The sequence below is a fragment of the Phoenix dactylifera genome, chromosome 9, assembly GCF_051530095.1.
Source record: "Phoenix dactylifera cultivar Ajwa chromosome 9, Ajwa_hap1_PhDact_Kaust_v1.1, whole genome shotgun sequence".
In the NCBI taxonomy this organism is placed as follows: Eukaryota; Viridiplantae; Streptophyta; class Magnoliopsida; order Arecales; family Arecaceae; genus Phoenix; species Phoenix dactylifera.
In genome coordinates, this window is record NC_143198.1 from 31,400,627 (window position 1) to 31,421,060 (window position 20,434).

Sequence of the window (20,434 nt, forward strand, 5' to 3'; positions counted from 1 at the left end):
TGAAGTATAACAGATTGCTTTGCTACATGTCTTCAAGTATGAATAATTTAGAACTTTTTTTTGACACACTCAACACAATAACGATCAAGCAGGAATACTTGTCCAAAACAGCCAGCAGGTCAATCAAGTTCATCACACAATCAAGCAGCCATTGTCTTCAATAGTGACAGTCCTTAAAAACTAGCGACGCCCAAAGGAAAAGTTGACCCCCACACAGAATGAGGAAATTGTCCTCTTACTGCTGTCCGTCAGCCGGTGCAGCAGCAGACTTGTTCTACCCACTCTCGATAGCAGAGACACCATTTCCAGTCCCACTTCCAGCTGCCATTGCTACGGCCTCTCCGGGGGGCGGGTGGTCAAACTTGCATGTTGCGCCAAATTTGCATGTGCCTGTCTTCATGTAGAAGGAACAGATAACAGCATCCTGCAGTAACAGTGGCTTCTTGATTAGTGGTTTAAACTCCTCACTATTTTAACAGTATGTATGGTTACCGCAAATGATAACAAAAAACTCTCCACCATATAGCACTTAGGATCCAGAAGTGCCTCTACAAAACAGGATTTGAATCTCATGGTGGAACTTGTAATGTATTGAATATGTAGCTAGCCCTTTGAGGAGCCATTTGTTCACCTTTTATGAATTTCTACTCCTACATGTTTTTTTTTATATGATTTTCACCATGTAGGATAAAATATGAGTTCAATTATAACTACTACCTGTATCAGAAAATACCACATGACTTCCTTTTTCATGTAAAAACAACACCAGAACATGAAGTTCTGCAACCGTGCTGCAATGTTCGCAGTTGATGAACTACTACAATGTACCTAGTTTAGCATGCGCAATGCATGTTGGGTAGCATAGATGGATGTGATCCACCAATCTGATTGACATTTTTCATGTTATTGTCCATGCAATTTGATATATACACTTCCAGTTATGGTACGGGCACTTTTTCTCTTCCTGAGGGTAAGGATATAACTATGTTAGTATAAGATGAACCGGTTGTACAAGTCAACATGAATAATTCCTAGGTGCGCACATGGAGAGGCATTCTGGAGGTCGGATTTGGTATTGGAAGAGATACCTTATGGTCTTTCAATAGCTGAGCAAATTTAATTGTATTCTGTTAATTTTTGGAAGGACGAGAAATAACTATTTTTCTCTAGGCAATGCTAGCTAAAGCAAAATTATGCTCCAATGGAATAATCTACATTATGGAAGCCCAGCAGGGAAATGGGAACAGATTTTTCGTAGTTGGGTTTCAGGGTAATCTGCCTACTGGATCCAAGAGCTAAAGAAAAATCCATTTTGACAACCAAAACTTGATGCAAGTGCTCACTACTCTTCAGCAAAAAAAGACAGGACAGCATATACGGCAAGTCACTCTGAAGTACCAGCTTGGGTGGTCAATAACCTTTATTTTAAAGATCCAGGTGATGTATATTGGTGGCCCCAGTGAAACATCCAACAATGATATGCCTTATATTCTCCTGGTTTTGTACTTAAAATTATGCAGAATCTGGGATCCTCACATATGCAGATACAATAAACAATAGAATTGAGATCATTTAAATTCATACGGGAGGACATACCAGCTCAAACAAACAGTAAGTACAAACTAGACCACATCTTGAAAAAATTGATTTGCAGAATCAACATGGAAAGAGACTTACAAAATGACTAAGTGGATTAACTTCTAACAGAAGACAACTTATTAAACAAGTTTAATGCAATGGTTTCGGCATGTTACCTCTCTCCTTGGCAGCCCAGCAAGGGTAAGCTTGACATTCTGTTGAAGAGACTGCTTCGCATCTGATATTGGTGGTGCTGACCGGTCAAAAGGGTGGTGAAACTTGCATCTTTCTCCAAACTTGCACTGTCCAGTCTTCATATAGAACTGCATCCACAATTGTACACAACAATTATCAAAATGTTTTAGCAAACAGACATCCTTGAGACTTAATTAGTTGTACCGACATGGCTATAAAAGCAAGCATGAAAGAGTGAGAGAGAGTGAGAGAGAGAGAGAGGCAGAGAGAGAGAGAGAGAGAGAGAGACTCATGACTGCATAAATGTGGGCACAGAAGGATTATTGGTTTGATGAACAAGGTCAAGGTAGTTGAATCCTAAAATGGCATAATATACTATGAACTAGAAAAGCCATCTGAATAAGAAGAGAAAAATCTTATGCTGTAAGCACTATCAAGAACTTTACTACTTGATTTTGTCCAACATGATAACAAATATTATGTTATTGCTAAGACAAGTTAAATTGCCATTGCTAATAGTCAGTATACAGCTATGTATGGGCACATAAACATGAGACATACAGGTAGCAAATACTCGAAAGCATCTGATATGGTTGCATGTGGATCTCAGTAACATATTAAAAATATAGAAATTAGTATCCCGTAAATAGACCAGCATATAAAGATGAATTCTTGGCGACTCTTGTAATTGGTCCTAATGCCAAATGGGCTCTTGATGCAGTAAGTAGACCAGCATGAAAAGGAGGCTATTGGTAACATACATCACATTCAATTTCTCCAGGCCTTTGTGGATAGATAGTTGGAACGCCTCCAAGCTGCATCAACAAAAGGGGTATAATTATACCTGCTAATTATATGCAATTTGGCATATAACGGTGCATCTAATAACACTAATTAATCATCAATGACAACGCCATCATGATAGCTATTCTATTTCATTATCTTACTGATGCTTGGGCTGACTGCAAATTTATATTCTGTAAAAAGCTAGCCGCTGGATTTAATACTCCAAAAGGCAAATTAGTTGCTGGAGAAGGTATAATATCTTGTCCTAAAGCAGACGCCAATGGTGGATTAATTGCTGCATAAGACACCCAACCAAATGACCACTATTAAAAGGTATAAAGATAAATCTTGAGAATTCAGTAACATATTAAATCTAGAAAGCAATATGTATGTAACAATTAAAGTACAAATAACATACAATTTCTGTCAGGGTGGTTGTATCGGCAAGTAGCACCATATTTGCAGCTGAATAACAAAGAGAAAGTAAGGGTGTGACATGCTTAAATACTACAGAAAAAGATTGGGTCTCAAACAACTTGTAATCCTGCAGAAAGTTTTACCTGCCAGTCTTGAGGTAAAATGGACAATCTGTTTCACCCTACAATAAGAGAAGATGTAAAACAATGTAATTTACAGCATGCATGTCAAAAACAGTTAATCTTAATTAGTTAAGCAAATCAACTGACTGTTATTACTGGGCATATACAGCAATCATTACTAGAAATCTCGTTGCTGAAATTACTGAGATGCAAAGCAGAACAATGATGGGATATGAAGAAATTTTCTAATTGCCAGATAAACAGAATATAAAACATCAGAGCTCAGACAATATTACAATATCACATAGTTGCTTGTAATGCCATGACCAAAAGCAAACAATTTTGTTGATCAAGTCATTGGATCGTGGTACTCCATGACCTAGGATCAAATCTAACCTACATCCGGGTAGTTGGATGGGGCATAATCCCCTCTTTTTTCTCAGAAAAAAAGGGGAAAAGGCAAGCAATTTCAATTGATATATAGAATCCTGAACAAACTCCTTCATAGTTAATTCTATGTGATAAGGGAACTGCCAGTTTTCAATCATTAGTTTCTTTACTTTTTACCATGACCAGAAAAATGCGGACAAACGTTTATATGATTTTTACCGGTCGTATGGGAAGTCCCTTTGAATTATGCAGCAGAGCAGGGGTGATTGTAACATGCCCCTTTGCTGGCATTGGATCTCCTCCAGCAGCACCATCATCCTTCTCAGATTCCATCTGCCCCGTGTTACCAGTATCTTCTCCATTTGGTGGTATTTGAAAATCCTTTGGATGATGAAATTTACAATTTGGGCCAAACTTACATTTCCCAGTCTTCATATAGAACTGCAAAACATTTTAAGTTTACATCAAGAATAAAACAAGCAACCCCACAAAGGAATGCAAAAAATACAAACATCTCACCGAACATAATGGCTCCGATGGCCTCTCTGGTAACACTGAGTTATCAGCCCCCTGCAGTTGCATAAAATAAATATGGAGAAAGAGGAAAGAAGAGAAAGGGAAGGGTGGATGGAAAACCAGTAGGTGCATAAAGAAGATGCCAGGAGACTACCTCTCCACCTACTTCACCAACAGATGCATTTAGCATGTCCTTTGGATGGTTGAACTTGCATCGTGATCCAAATTTACATTTTTGAGTCTTCATGTAATACTAGACATCACAAGAACAATAATGCAAATTATACACAAAAACAGAGGGTTTCATGGAACAAGCAACGCAAACAAAAAGGATATGAATAAATCAAACTCCTTACAGGACAATCAGATTCTCCTGGCCTCTCAGGAAGAGATTCACTTGCAGGGACAAATGGGACCTGAAAAAAACAGGAAAAAGAAGTTACTAAAAATGAAACGGAAGATCAAACTGCTTATTGTTTAATGCTGGAAAAAAAAAACAGCAATTTGAGCTCACATCCCAGATTCTTCAAAAATTTGGCAATTTGATCTGGCTTACTAGGGTTCAACAAAATGTGGTCATCTTTAATTTTAAACATATCAGGTAAATAATGTGATCTGGACATGAAACAGGTTTCTAATGCTGGGTGTCTAAAGGAATTTGGCGTGGGAAGTTCTAATGATATTGGGTCAATAAATCTGAATGTTATTGACATGTTACAATATTGTTTTGTCATAAGCAAGATTAATAGCCCCATAATCTGATAAATTTAGTAGATCTATCATGATATCAGTTTAGACTTGACATATTTATTTAGAAGTGCCAGACTTCATTGGTGTTACAATTTGCTTGCCGATGAGTACTAAGTACTCATTGCTTAAACAAACTGTTTACCAGCTCTTTCATTCTAGTTGTGAATATTGTCAGATTTGGGTATCAAATAGACATCTGAACTCCAAAAGTTTTAGTAAATATCATACAGGTAGGTTTTAGTAAATATTAAAACAAACTGCACATATATGCGAAAGTAATTTTTATAAACACCCATCTCTCTTTCTCTTTGCACATAAATACTTTCCTAACACATCTTCCCCACGGCCTCAAACTGGCATTTTTTAAAATTCTGGTAGCAGCAGAGTATTTCATGAAATGAGCCAAACCGGGTCAATTCAAGGTAATGGTTTATTATAGCTTACACAATGACACCAAAATAAGAAACATATGTTATTCAGACAATCTGATAAGAGCTTCTAAATTTGTATGCACAGCCATCGACATCCACTTTTTTCATCTTCTGTCGATCCATGCAAGTTATAATACCTGTAACAGTGACATAATGAGACAGATATAACTCAGAGATACAACTTTCAATTATTCCATTAATAATATTTGAGAGTAACTAGCCAGCTTAACCCCTAAAAAATCTTATCAACCATATGACCAACTTGGAACACATAGTTAGATATGCTATAACTTCTTAGTTTCCATAATCCCCAAAAAGCTTCTAGCAGATAGGCCTAAGAGACTTTGTAACTCCATAGAAAGTACATGCCACCAGTACATTCCAATATTTAAAAGCCTTGTAGCTTAAAATGGTTGCCCTCCCTCATATAATAAAAGCTAAGTATATTACCATATCTGCCAGAATCTTATTACATTATGCAAAAGTCAGCGAAACCTAACATGTCGACCACAGTGGATTTGAATTTTCAAAAGAAATACCAGGCAGTTTGGATGAGGTATGAATGACCTCATCATGTTTAGCTATCCACACTCTTCCTGTGTTATCCACTTGCTGGTGTATAGACTTCATACAGTGACAAATTAAATTTCATACTTTAATATCATCATTTTTTAAATTATGACACCTGAACGGTAGCCCTGTCTATAGTCATACCCGCAGTCATTTTTTCAGCTGCCAAACAAAAGAAAGGTCATCAGGTGCTCTTTCCATGTCTTATTCAACATTATAATAGCATTCAAGTCAAAGATACCTGATAGTCCACAAACCTAGGCTTTAACAATATTGCTTTCATTAAAAAAAATAAAGTATTAAAAATAATAATAATAAAAGACCAGGAAATGATTCTTGAAAGACTAAGGTCTAAAACCTTAATGCATTACTCTGACAAGAATGAGATGTCCCTAAATATTAAACTCTCTCGCTGCAAAATGGGCCACTTTATATAGGTTCATCCAAGGTTCGTAATCTTGGCATTGGACCTTGTACCGGTACCATGTTAATACAGTGTTGGTACACCCGAAAGGTTGATACAGTAATCATACACCTGATATAGGATGGTACGCACCAATACTGCGAATCTTTTCACTTGTTTAGACAAAAAATAAAATTAAAAATAAACTTGCAATGAATATTGATGAGTTTCGTATCATTTATTAGTTATTCATTGCATATTTGATCATGTCTATGCTGCTTAAAATAAATAGGAGCCCCAAACTAATTTCACAGAAATATAAGACAGCAACTAATTACAAGCACAATTATTCCTCAAATGTACTTTTTTTTTTGAAAATCATAATCAAGTATCACAATCTCGGTACTAGGTCGGTATGTTACAGTTTTGTATAGTATCGGCACTTGGTCGGCAAAAGCATACCGGTACAATATTGGTTCACTATTTTTTATTTTATTGTTTGTCATGGCTATTTTCAGGTTTAGGGATCTTGCAAATATGATTATAAGGTTGTTTTAGTGTTAATTTATTTCATATTGATCCCAGAGATTGTATGATTGCTTGGTGAATGCAATTATAATAAATAAAAATAGACAATGCATAGTTTTTATCTTGAAACTGAAAATATCAAATATATTGAATTACCAAATACATACCAACATCTAGTCCCTCATGGAGTGTCTATGCCGCTCATAGATGTCAAGATCTCATTCATAATCGAGACCAAAATACAGTATATCATAAAATCATGCCAAGCTATAAAATTTTGGCATAATCGTAAGGGGAACATGTATGATCTTGGCTTGGATTGGGGCTCAAAACCACAAAAAATTTCTCCCCCGATTTTCCTCACCTTCCACCATTCCCTTCATGTTCTCAGCAAAACAGAGAGGAGAAAGGCATTACGATGCCTTCCCCTCCATTTTTACTCATGGGATGGCTCGGGACCGACTCAAACTGACTCATACCAAGTAGAATGTTCCGCTCGATTTGGACCAAGTCCTAAACCAAACCAGCAAACCAATCCAATTTTGCACCAATTCGAGTCAGGCTGGTTTTGCAAACCTTTATTACAAACACTATCGTATAAACAATTTGAAAGAAATTGAATGAAAAAGTTGAGAATAATAATAGTGAATGTCTCCTAATTCTAACACAACAAAACACATTTCACAGACCAACTCACGTGTTGACTAGCATACATCAGTGCAAGTTACCAACTTTCAAGCACAAACAAGAAATTGCAAAGCAAGGCATACATTTTACGTTTTCAGAAGTCTCTCAATAGAATATTAATTCACAATCAAAGATAATTTCTCTAAATTCATAGTTGTGTCTCAACCATACATATAAAGCCACAAACAAAAAAATTAAAACCATCCAAACAACTCACTAGATGGATAATCCAAGTAGTGCTCTTTACACACACAGATACACACACACAAAACCATATGCGTGTGTGTGCATATGCTTATAACTCAAGTGGAGCTAACTTGTGGTTAGACTTTAAGCCACTTTTTGAGCATCATGACTACCAAAGTACAAAAGATGATATTCTCAAACTTCAGCTTTGAAATAAGAACAAATAGCCTGCACTAACATGAATGAAGCAATGTCGTGGGAAGGATTTTGGAAGGATTCTGGAAATGAATGCTAATGACTGTGCCAGAATTATTTCTGGAAAAAAGTGATTTGCATCTCTTCCAATACTTCCACAAAAACTTAGACAATAGATGTAGAAATCTGTAGGGGGCTGCATTCTGCATGCAGAAGAGTTATTCCTAAATAGGTCAATGAAATAGTACTCTCTAGGAAACAAAAAGGCAAAAGATGTTCAAAGCCCGCTAGCATAAATAAAGGGACCCAAGATATATTTTATGACAACAGACATTGATGGAAGTGCAAACCGGCAATGCTAAGAGTCTACCTACTCTCTACTCAAGCAAAATTTAGCCTATCACTTATTTATTATGGTGCTGAGAATAACCTGAAAGACTCTTGCTAGCATGAAAGTAAATTGTTTACTATAAAATAAGTAGGAAAGTGTTAGCTTTCCAGGTCACATAATGCAAAATGCTATAAAAAAGCATTAGAGTTATCTAAGAGATATATATTCATGTATATTAAGCAATATCCTCTCGAGCAAAATATAGTGGAAATTTAAATGTGGTAATCATAACATAGTAGAATTTATAAAATAAAGATCAGATAAATTTTTGACTACCAGTATAGTATACAAAAATAACCAAATTGCACTGGTCCCTTCATGTAAAATAAAGACTAAATATGGTTTACGGTATTATTACATACTAATAAATCAACTATGTAACTAGTACCCACTATATAGAAATAGCATTAACAGATGGTCACCTCTTTCCAGTCTGGGATTCCACCCTCAGGAACCCAAATAGGATGGTCGAACTTGCAGGAATTTCCAAATTTACATGTTCTTGTCAACATATAGTGAGTACAGTCCTTCTCTCCTGGTCGCTGTGGATATATGGGAAGATTGCTGGCAGTTTCAAGTCTAGAGCGTTTGACCAAAGAATTTGAAGAAAATAAAGCATCACTTTGCCCAATAGTGTTATGGCTTCCCAGAATACTCTGATTGTAGAGAGCTATACGTAGATAATACAAAAAAAAATTATAAAACTGCAGTATACATAGATTATATTACAAAATCATATGTTGAAAATAAATAGTATAGTACTGAACCTGAATGCAGAATATCATAGAGGACCTGACTCCAGTGATACAAAATAAATCTAGTCCTATATACATATAATTCAAATACAAAGAATATAACCCATCTAAAAGTCATTGATCATACTACTTCAGAAGTTTTGCAGTCATTGATCACACAAATTCAGTAGTTTTGCAGTATAGCAATACTATAAAAGCTAGGTAATCAAACTGTAATTGTACATAATAAAGTAATCAACAAAGCAAAACAACCATATTAGGTATGTACATATTTGAATTTCAATAATAGTAAATTACATAGCTAAACTATGTGAAGTGGATTAAATCTAAGTAAGAAAACTTTGCACTCGGGCTTGGTCATAAGTTGGCCAAAATATCTTATACTTGCCCGGACCCTATTACTTTTTTTTTTTGAAGCTCTAGATAGAGAAGCCACTTCATCTTCTCTTCCTTAGTGAGATCCAAAGGTGGAGGAAATGGAAGTCCACTTAGTAATATATAAGATGAGATAATGCTACTTAGGGCATGTTTAATGTTGCTTCTGTTTTATAACAGGAGAAGGAGAAGCCAGAAGCTTGTTTTTTTAGCTTCTCCTAAAAGTACTTTTCCGACTTCTTCTTCTTATAAAAAACACTTTTCAAAAAATATTACAAAACACTTATGTTTTTAGGCAATGCACTTTTTTTGCTTTAAAAGTCAAAAAAGCACTTCCTTTAAGCAATACTAAGCATGCCCCGAGAACAATAAACTAAAAGGATTGTGTTCAAAGAAGTCATGCAGATGCCCATGGCAACAGGTGCAGGCGGGGTGTTTTGTGGTGTGGGTGGGGGGGGGGGGGGGGGGTGTGGGTAACTGATTCATCCTATGATGTGAGCCTTAAAATATATATGTCTGCACAAATATATAACGATTGACGGAACTCTTCCTCTCTTTTTTTACCAAGTGTAAGTAACAGCAAAAACAAGTTTTTGCCAAAGTTCCCAATCAGTTGGCCCATTAGTTGATTAAGAACTGCACCAGATTTCCCGAAAGCCATGATGTTACCCCATTTAACAATCCGTATATTATTTGACTACTGTAATTAACATCAGATAATTTGGAGAATACTCTTCTTACAATCATGGAAATATCAATAAAATGTGCTGGAAAGTCCCCAAACCATCAATAGTCATGTTAATACCATCACCACTAATTTGACTCTTCATTCACCAACCTGTTGCCCTTGTGAACTTCTTGTAACAACCAGTGATTTGACTACACGTGGCACCATTTATTGGATGAGTTAACTAGTACAGAATTTTTTCTAAAAAAATATTTCCTTCAGTATTCGTATAATAATTCCCAGTGTCTACTTATTCTTATCATATCTGCCACAAACAATTTGTGGCATACATTTAAAGTTTTTGCTTTTAATAATGCAACGCTTCACAATGTGAAAATTGCTCTGACAGATATGAGCAGAACAAATGGAAGATTTGTTGAAGCTCCTTGAGAATATCCTCACCAAACAAAAGCTGAGTACTGACCAGAAGAATTTTGCAGTCCAAGCTCGAGAAAAGAGCATGTCAGTGAGAATCAACACACACACAAAAAAAAAATCTTAGACAAGGAGAGTTAGCAATAATAGGTAAAAGGTACTTGAAAAGAGCATGAGACCAATAAATCCTAGAAACAAATCTCATGAATCTTTTACCATCAATGTGAAATAAGTAAAATCTTATTGTTAGTAGAGATAACAAATAGGGCCAACGAAGCCTTTTTTGCCATCACTTCTAGTTAATAATCAAATCCCTCTTAATCAAGAAAAAAAAGCCTAATCTCAAACCATCCAAACTTTCAGAGCGATCTCAAAGATCCTCGGTGTCATCCCAGGGTATAACAACCAACAATCCATTCCTTGATTCCATTCCAGATGGAAGACCTTTTCACATCGAGTTTTATCTCAAACCAACCAGCCTATTAAACTACACGACGCCTCAAAAATTTCTTAGAAACAATCCAAAAACGATCCAACAAAACTAAGGGCAAGGGCATCGAAAATCTAACCTTCCACAGACCGCTTTGCACCACCGACCGCCGACGGATCCAAAGCCGAACTCGCGTACAACGCCGGCGACGCCACCGTCCCGATGCCTCCGCCGATCTTGCCCGCCGCCGAGAAGCCCCCGGCAGCGCCGAACCCAGCGATGTCGCTGCCGTGGAGCCTCATGGATCTATCTCCCGGCTTCGAATACAGCGATAACATCCGATCGGAGTACATGGCTGTGTCCGCGGCGGGGAATGTGTCGACGCTGGAGAGCCTGGAGGAGCCGCCGTCGGAGAGGTAGGAATTCGTGGCGCGCCGCGAGTAGAGCGAGGAGGCCCCGCCGCCTCCTCCGAAGCTCGAGCTATAGTTATAGATCTGGTTGGACATTGACGGCGAGGGCCGAGGGGAGACGAAAGCTAGGTTTTTAGAGGAAACCGTGAGAAGAGAGGAGCCCACTTGGGCTCGGAAGGGAGGAAAGGGTAAAGGCCAGTAAGCGCCGCTCGGGCGGGACGATCCGACCTAGCTTAGAGGGGCTTAAAATAAGAGCAAAAAAAGTAGTCTAGATGATCGTCTGTGGATGATACAACGCGGTGCACTCCGTAAGCTAAACTTGATTGGTTTGTGCGGTGGGACCCACGCGATGCAGTGAACTCATCGTGCTGCTGATTCGTTCAAACCACTGCACTGTGTCTCCCCCCTCGCACGTAGATCCAAGATTCCTGGTTGTGTCTTACCAGGAGTACGTGACGTTGCGATGTAAGTATGTAACCGCCCCACGGGAGATTGTATGCAAAATCGCTTGCGAAAGGCATGAACTAATCTCGGCATAAACAGTGACGACATTAGATAACTTAACATCACCAATTTTACGGAAAACCCCTTATCAAATAAAAATTGTCATATAAGCTTCTTCCTAAGTAAATAAATAAATCTACTAGCCTCTAACCAGCTCTCCTCGTCTCCTTTCCTATGGCAGAGCAGAGTTGGGCCTCTCCAATCGACGTTAAAACCTCACCGTCCTCCTGGTAACACGATAACGACCCTTGTCTTAATGATTTTTACCTGCTTATGGTTCTCGCCTTTCTCCTCCAATTTCTTCATCCATCCCTCGCGATGGTTCTTTCCTTCCCTTCCTACCTTCCCTCTCGTCTCCTCACGCGCACATCGTCTCTCTTTGTTTTCGCTCTATCTCAACCATCGGTCAGTCAAGCTAGCATGCCATCTTTCTAACCACTTGTTTGATCTTTCTTTGAGGAGCATGAAATGCATTCTCGCTGTTCGAAGAAATGCCTGACTGACTCTACTTGTTGTTACTAGCTTGTATTCATTTAAAAATTTTAAACTTTAATGGTCGATGACTATTGCCACTGTGGATCCTTGCTCTTATCTGGATGCATCAATAAGTTCCTAGAAGTTGGATATATATTTCATGTCATTAGTTAACCTTGATTCTTTTCTCCATCCATGCAAGGTTCTTGATTGGGAGCTGTAAAGCCAACTTGGGTAGAAATTAGGATTGCTCTGACTCAATGATTCCCTAGGTCACCAAAGTGAAGTGCTTAAAGTTACTTCGCTAGCGGCATGGGACAAAATCCTTATCATCCGTAAAAAGAGAAACTCTGTCTCTTTTGCACCCAGGAAGCTTTTGGAATCATCCATCTACTCCGACCGGCGAGAAGAACTGTCAAAATGGCAAACCGATGGACCAGAAGGCGCAGAGAGGTGCAGACCCGCTTGCCACTGCACGTGAGCCATCCATCCAGCTCCATCTCGTACTGGTATTTCCCTCTCTCTCCCAAAATGTCTTGAGGCTCGGTACCAACTAGGCGGTTGCGTAGGCTACCACCCATGACAACAGGGTGACTTGCTAATCCCTTTGCCATCAAACTGCTGTCTCAGTCTTGCTTAACTGGAGCAGCTGCATCGTAATATTTAATTCTGTCACAATATTATGTATGCAACTTATCAAATGGAATCTCATTAATTTTCAGGTATTGTGATTTCAAGATTTATAACCTCAATGAACGTCTATTCTCTTTCGGATGCCGATATGCCAGGTAACTGACCTTTGCAAATTTTTCATGGCTTTTTTCGTTTCAAGTTTTCCATTCTTTACATAGGATGTGATATATGTGGTCTATACTTCATATATTGTTGTTTACTGGATAGACTTTGAATGAACAAGCTTGTTTCAAGTTCTGAAAAAGAAGTGAGAAAGAAAGGAAAGCTGCCATTAACTATTTAGTAGCTAATTTATGAGAGCACCTTGCTCGACATTGTCATCCACAAATTCACTTCACATTACCCTATGAAATCATGCTGTCTGTCTTGTCTAAGTCGTAGATTACTCACCCACTTCTAGCGTTTTATAAGGGAAATCAAATGTAGATAAACCAGTTTTGAGATGCGTAGTGTGAGGTTTTTATTAATTGCTCGTCAATAAATTCTGAACCTAGTGATTGTTAGAGTACCTTGCCATCCTTTGGAAGGCTGTGGCTTTTGACAAACTCCGTGCTTAGTTCAAGCCATTACTATTTAGATTTTAGACACTTAATATTATAAGCCTCTTCATGTGTCATATGCTCAGGGCACTTGGACAATTCATGACATCTTATAGAACTCCTTGTTACTTCATATGATTGTGTCATGATCACAACATGTTTCCATGTCAATAGTTGACTCTTTTTGCAAAAGAAGTCAAGTCAAACATTACATTAGAGGAGGTTCTGCCAACTTCATTAAGTTGTCAAGTCTAACATACATATTATGTCTATTCATTAGTTGTCTGACATTACATTACCTAATTTAACAAACAACTCGTTCTTTCTACTTATGTTTATTTTTTGCTATCATATTCTTTTGCATGCAGTTTTTCAGTAGTTCACATTGTCATTTAGCACTTGGCCTGTTGATTTGCTGATTGCACAATTTTTGATTCAACAGATTTCTGCGTGTTTGGTTCACAGTGGGAGTTGCCTTCAGTTTCATGGCTCTACTTGGAGTTTCAGTGGTTAGAGATGGTTCTTTATTTGTTGCATACTGCATGTACCATTGAAACCATCCATCTGTGAGCCCTTTAGTTATATGTTATCTGCAGATCGAAGAGTCATCATCCTTCTGCACTCTAAACAGGGTCATATATAAGTTAATGAATCCATCAGCTTCCAATAATCTCTGGATAAAAAAGCACCATATGGCAGAATATACCGATAACTCCAGAGACTGAAATTGTTTGTTCTGAGGTCAAAGTGTCATGCAACATCAGCTGTCCCATAAGGCCAATGACTGTGTCCCTATTGGCTGTCGTATTATTAACAGTCTTAAGTAGTTCAGATTATGATCCAAGAAGTAGGGTACAAACTAAATTCCTATTTCACCCTATGCAAATTGATTGCATTATTTTGATATAGACTTTTTATGTTTTCGTATACCAATTTTATGGTGCGTATCTAGGGATCCATGTTCAATGCAGTTTCCACAGTAATTCATGTCATGAGATTCAAATCAATTATTACCAATTATTTTTGGAGGCAAAATTAAGCAATCCTGATTCACTTGCTTTTTGTTTTATATGACTGGCAGATGCTACTCTGGGATTCAGCTGGGCCTTTTCATCTCCGCAGCAGAGATATGGAGATTAACAGTCTTTCAGTGAGTTGGTTGTTTGGCACCTCTCGTTTGGTTAGTATTAGTTGAATAATTGGAGTCTGCATGTCTGAAAATGCTGGAATATTTATTATTTTCATATATGTAGGTACCTGGATTGAGCTTATCAATAATGGACACTGGCATTATGATAGTTTCAACACTGATATCTGTTGCATTACATGAATTCGGACATGCTGTTGCTGCTGCAAGGTCCATTCTCTTCCCTTTTACTAATTGTATAATCTTTCAGCCATTCGATGCCATTTTATTGAAAGAAGAAGGATAGCAAGATATTGCTTATTCTCTCTGGTTTAAGCTGTAACTTGTTGGTAAACATTAAGTGCAACTCCTGATTAGCAACTTGTTTCTGATAACAACTGTACAAAATTCTACTTTTCTTTCTGCTTTACATGATGAAGAATATTCTACTAGCGATGGGTGTCATATTGGCCGTCTTGAAATCATTATTTAGATTTAAAACTGGATGCATCAAGGAAAAGCTTTATTGTTTTCAAATATACTGGTAATCATCAAAATGGATGATATCAAACTACGGTTACTATGCTTTATAAAACATATAAATTATCTCCACGCAATGCCTTGAGGTCAGTGTATTCTATAATTCTTCCAAAATCTGATTTATGTCTTCAAAAAGAAGGTAAAGAAGCGAGCATACAAGAAACCAAGAGGACTATGTTTTGAACCGGGTTCTCATCATATTTATCGGCTCTAGCATTATGAACAACAAGAAGCCTTGGACCACTCCTTTAAAGCAAATTCTCATCATAATTGTCATTTACAAGCGCGATTGCATAGGCATGAAAGAAATACTGCGATGTAGAATATAAACGTGAGTGTGATGACTTCACAATGTTAGGTAGCAGTGATTTGACTTAGGATTATGCTGAAGATTCGAGAAAAGTAGATGGGAAAATATCAAAGCCATGCTCATCAAAGAGAAGTTTCATTTGGTATTTCTCTTGTTGTTGTATTATGCAGTTCTTTGCTTAACTTTCCTCAAAAAAGGATATTATTTTACTGAAAGTGGTAAGCTGGTCAGCAGAAAGCATAAGGAATCTATTAATAAGAATTTGTAGTTCTTGACGAGTAATGAACTGTTTCATGTGAAGCAACAAATTGAAGCTTGTTCTTGTAATAATCTTGACAAGCTTCAGATAGTCTGCACTTATCATGTAAGAAACCTTGGATTTTGTGGATTGTCAAACTTTTTTCTAATTGAATTTATTTATGTAATAATATGGCTTTTTAAGGATTTTGGATCTTTTATTCTTGATAACCATCCATAACCATCAACCTTCAACCATCAATCATTGTCCTAATTATGTGGTATCAGTTCTTTCACTTCCTCGCCAGTCAATCCTCTTAGGTTGCTGCTGGTGCCACTATAAGCTTTCCTGAATCTCTTTCTTCGTACCGTCTTATAACTTTTCCTTCCCATGACCCTTGAAAAAAAACTGAGTTCTTCATCTTGCTGGCACCTTTATATATCTTCATGCCAAACTTAATTCTCACTTGATGTGTTTTCTGTACTTGTGTTATACTCTTCCTCTAGCTGACACACCTCAACATTCTTATCTCTGCCATGTGCATTTTGTGTCCTTTGACCCTCTACGGTGCTCAACATTTGAATTATAGAAGATTGCAAGAAAGCAGCATATGGAACATTCTTAACATGCGACTCATTCTTCTATAGCTTGCAATGCAGAAGATGTTGAAGCTTGATTTAGATCAAGGTTGTGACAAATGCATGATGCAAATGATGTTAACATTAATTTGTAGGCACTTAACATGTCTATTGTTTCAATGTGGAATGCCACAAACACAAATTAGCACTCTGAATTATACTATATTTGTGATATGCTTGTGCTAGAATAAAATTTGTGTTTTCTAATGGTGTTTCTGATGCTTTATAAATGACTCTCATTAAAATTATTTGAGTAAAAAGAGTCCATAGGAACTATCAGTTCATTAAATATATTTAGCTTCTGATGGTTAGTTTCTCATCGGTACTATATGCATTTCCAAGAACAAACAGTGAGGGCCTTCAAATAGAGTACATTGCCATATTCCTAGCAGTCTTGTTTCCTGGAGCCTTGGTCGCTTTCAACTATGATATGGTGCGGAGTTTACCTCATTTTGCTGCCCTTCGAATATATTGTGCAGGGATCTGGCATAATGTAATGGTGAGTTATATTTTTGTGTAAATTTCCAGCAAAATGTATGTCATTTCTAACCCAATATCCTAGCCACTATGTTGTACCCGTCAGATTTCGTGTAGTTATAGGTAGAGTAACTAGTAATATGCACGATATGCGGTCGTCATGAATTAATGTATGGGGAATATGTTGCTAGTTTGCTGCATCAGTTTGCCTTTTGTCATGACACTGCCTCATATTTTAAAACAGCAATGCTTATGTACTTCTCGTTTCTAGTTTTGTGCAGTTTGTGCGCTAGCATTGTTCTTACTTCCTCTAATCTTGCATCCTGTTTATTTACACAATGAAGGCCCCATGGTAAGTCCCTTTATAGTCAGTAATTTGTTTCCCACTGATATTCTTTTGTTTCTGAATCACGTGTTGCAACAGGTTCTGGGGGTGCCCCAAACATCTGCCTTATCTGGATTTTTGTCTCCTTACGATGTTATTGTATCGTTGGATGGTTCAAACATCAAAAGTCCTCAAGAATGGATGAAGAAGATGGCTCAGATTAATGCCCAAATACTTCCTAAATCTACCTACCTGGAAGAGTCTCTACATTCTCAGGCTGTTAGTGGTAGAAAAGGATATTGCATCCCTAATTCTTGGGTAGAAGAGAGCAGAAGTGAGCAGTTCTCTTGTCCTGATGAACTTACAGCTTTTGTGCGCATATCCTGTTCCAATTCAAGCTTGTTAGTTGGGCGTGGAGATAGTGACAAGGACAAAGTAGAAGATAGACATTGCTTGCCTGCTAAAGATGTGGTCAAGTTAAAAAAATGCGGAGATGAATGGGAAATGACTGGAAATGAAAGAAGCCATTGTGCATGTTCAGAGGTATGAAAACTTCTATCTAACATAGATTACCACCTAAGGACCAACTCATCCAGGTATTTTTACTTTTCAAGCCGCACATAAATCTTAAAGTTTACTATTTCATTGCTAAGCTTTGTTCCCTACTCAAGTAAAACAATAATATGCATGTGAAGATTGAGCAATACACTTGAATTTTTAGGCTGCTTGGTTATTGGATCAAGCATCTCTCAAATGAAAAACTGATTGCTTTCTCAAAAACTGTATGAGGTCATGAATGCATATTTCCAATATTATCTTATTTCTCAGCATAAATGCATCCTGGTGTCTTTCCAAAATCTAAACATTTGTGTTTTTTCTCACCAATCAAACTACCATAAAATTATTTTATTATCTTTTTTATTAGTGTGGTTTGATAGTATATCTAATCATATGGATTTGAACAATGGCAACAGGAAGAATCTTGCATGGCACCTGTTCAGATACCAGGCTTGTCATGGGTTGAGATCTCTTATTCAAGCCCATATTCTTCGGAGTGCTTGAAGCTAAGAAGAAATTTATCATCAACATATTCTGAAAATAACTCTGGATCAACTTCATGTGGGGGGTCTTTTGTATATGTTGGTGATGTGCCCTCGGTGGCATATTCCATTCAATTATCAGCATATCAGCCCCGATGGTCATCAATTATTTTTAGTGCATATTTACCATATGTACTGGAGAAGCTTTTGGGGTGTGCCTTCCATGTGTCTGCAACTTTGGGTTTACTAAATAGCTTGCCAGTAAGTCATAGTGCAGTATATCTATTTTCTGAAAATTCTCGAGCATCATGGTTCTTTTACCAGTTTACTTGCATTATTTGATTCTTCCTGCATTATATGCTATATTGCAGAATGACAATTTATAAGTACATAAGAAACCCTTGCTCATTTTTCACATTAGCATTAGTATATTCCCCCCCTTTATGAAATAAGTTTTTGCTGAATAGCATTGTTTATAGAATTGAGTTTTGCATAAAAAATCAACTTATTTATTGATTTGCAAGAAAGGACAGTTTTTTTTTGTGCAAAACGAAACACATTTAGGAGTCCTTCAGCAATTTTGTCCCGGGTATCACAGGTTCGAAACATACAAATGACCTCTTTGTACACGAGGGTAAGGCTGCGTACATTTGAACCTCTTAGACCCCATAGTAGTGGGAGATTTGTTTTCTAGGATGCCCATTTTTAGTCAGACGGATAATACACAAATTTAAAATGTCCAATACACATTAACTGAATGCCTGATCCACATATTTTGAATATCCATTATTCAATTGTTTAGACTACAGCATGTCTCATACTAAATCCAGGAGCAATATCATCAGGAAGCTTCTAAATGTGAATCATTCTGCAAAAAGATAAATCTGAATTCTGATCTTTTCTTGCAAAACCAATAATTAAGTGGATATGTTATGCAAAGTCCTCTATATGAAAGCTAACATCTGCAAAATGACTTCCAGTGTCTTTCTTTCATGTTTTTTCTATAGTAGTCAGATGCATTGTATTTACTTGTAAACCTCTAGCTTGTGCTTAGCTTTAGCTCAACCATTTCATCATGTTACAAAATGTCACTTTATTTAAGTGGTTTCAGCTATCAAATTCTATAAAAAGCTCTAGCTTATCGATGAATTTCAAATTTTCTTGTCATTTCTTGTAGCACATCTCTCTGTCTCAAGAATGACAACATACACAATTCTATACATTTTAATACTGCTTTCTCTAAACATGCAATTTTTTTATAGGTATATTTTCTAGATGGTGAATCTATTCTGGAGACTAGTCTTTGCTACATCACCTGGCTAACTCCAAGGCGGCGGCGTGGAGTCCTTAGATTTTGCCTTGCTACAGGGACTCTCTTATCCGTCATTACCATTCTGAGAATCCTTTACTCCATCCTATGAGATGGAATTAACTTGAATTATCACAGGTCGTATTGTGAGTTGATCTCTTCTTCCTTGGGTTTTTCTTATCCGGACCGGTGGAGTTCGATTACTAATTTCTAAAATTATTACAGAGACAACTCAACAAGGCAGTTCTGCTGAAAAGCTTATCACCAAAACCAGTATTCAGCTTGCTTTGGCATGTTAGCACCGACCTGGGTTCTGGTTTTCATCAATTGTCTCAGCATATGCTTGCCAGATTGTAAACTGTCCATGCATTGCGGACTGACGTAGAATGGTATCCAGCGAGAGACCTAGCGACAGAGCCATGTCGAGCATCATGTGGGAATCATCCTAAGATTAGTTCTCAAGCTGCAACCTCATTTGGATGGATGTGCTGAAAAAAGGTTTCACCGACTGCCTGAGTCTTACTCAAACCCAGCTTGGGGTACATCTGGGCTTAAGACCACATAATATCCGGGCTTCTGTTTTGTTCTTTTCTTGAACCCAATCTGTAGCAAACCGAGGGCGAGCAGTCTACGGCGCTCTGCACCATTGCCAGGGAAAAGGTGGGGATCTGTACACAGGGACTTTGGCAAATTGGTTCTTCTAACCTTGCTGGAGACTTGGTAGTCATCCATTGTCTTGCTTTTTCTGTAGGGAAAAACAAAATCTAAACTGCTATAAATGTTCTTTTTTTCAATTTATTGTGTTGGAACTTGGGAGCCTTGTGAATTAGGTCCCAGATGTTTTTGAAGAGGATCATAATGTTTTGAACAAAAGTACAGGGCCTTGTGTGCTACTATGGGTGAACGACAGGAGATGTACAATTGAGAAAAGGATCTATGATCAAGGTGGGCGTTCTCATCCTTTTTATATTTGTTGTTGAGAAATAAGAGGTGGGCTTTGAATT

The 20,434-nt window shown here is 37.5% G+C and overlaps 2 protein-coding genes across 15 annotated transcripts; one reads left to right on the plus strand and one right to left on the minus strand.

Annotated features, from left to right (window-relative positions):
* LOC103708320 (zinc finger CCCH domain-containing protein 8-like) lies at positions 1 to 11,438 on the minus strand. Its single transcript, XM_008793198.5, has 12 exons — positions 10,947 to 11,438; positions 8,568 to 8,815; positions 4,361 to 4,420; positions 4,159 to 4,257; positions 4,008 to 4,058; positions 3,708 to 3,929; positions 3,120 to 3,157; positions 2,978 to 3,024; positions 2,721 to 2,854; positions 2,535 to 2,588; positions 1,755 to 1,901; positions 1 to 424 (listed from the first exon to the last, which is right to left on the minus strand). The coding sequence occupies exons 1-12, from the start codon at positions 11,311 to 11,313 to the stop codon at positions 275 to 277; spliced, it is 1,617 nt and encodes a 538-aa protein (XP_008791420.1). The 5' UTR covers positions 11,314 to 11,438; the 3' UTR covers positions 1 to 274.
* A 415-nt stretch (positions 11,439 to 11,853) lies between these two features.
* LOC103708318 (Peptidase M50 family protein) lies at positions 11,854 to 20,434 on the plus strand. Of its 14 annotated transcripts, none has more exons than XM_008793188.6 (12): positions 11,854 to 11,951; positions 12,398 to 12,704; positions 12,918 to 12,983; positions 13,870 to 13,936; positions 14,509 to 14,607; positions 14,681 to 14,784; positions 16,631 to 16,778; positions 17,028 to 17,108; positions 17,181 to 17,624; positions 18,056 to 18,382; positions 19,384 to 19,576; positions 19,656 to 20,434. In XM_008793188.6, the coding sequence occupies exons 2-11, from the start codon at positions 12,616 to 12,618 to the stop codon at positions 19,540 to 19,542; spliced, it is 1,584 nt and encodes a 527-aa protein (XP_008791410.4). In that variant the 5' UTR covers positions 11,854 to 11,951; positions 12,398 to 12,615; the 3' UTR covers positions 19,543 to 19,576; positions 19,656 to 20,434. The 14 variants fall into 14 exon arrangements, with proteins under 14 accessions (XP_008791410.4, XP_008791409.4, XP_088561130.2 ...); XM_008793187.6 differs by having other exon boundaries at positions 19,384 to 19,568; XM_088705004.2 differs by having other exon boundaries at positions 14,509 to 14,577.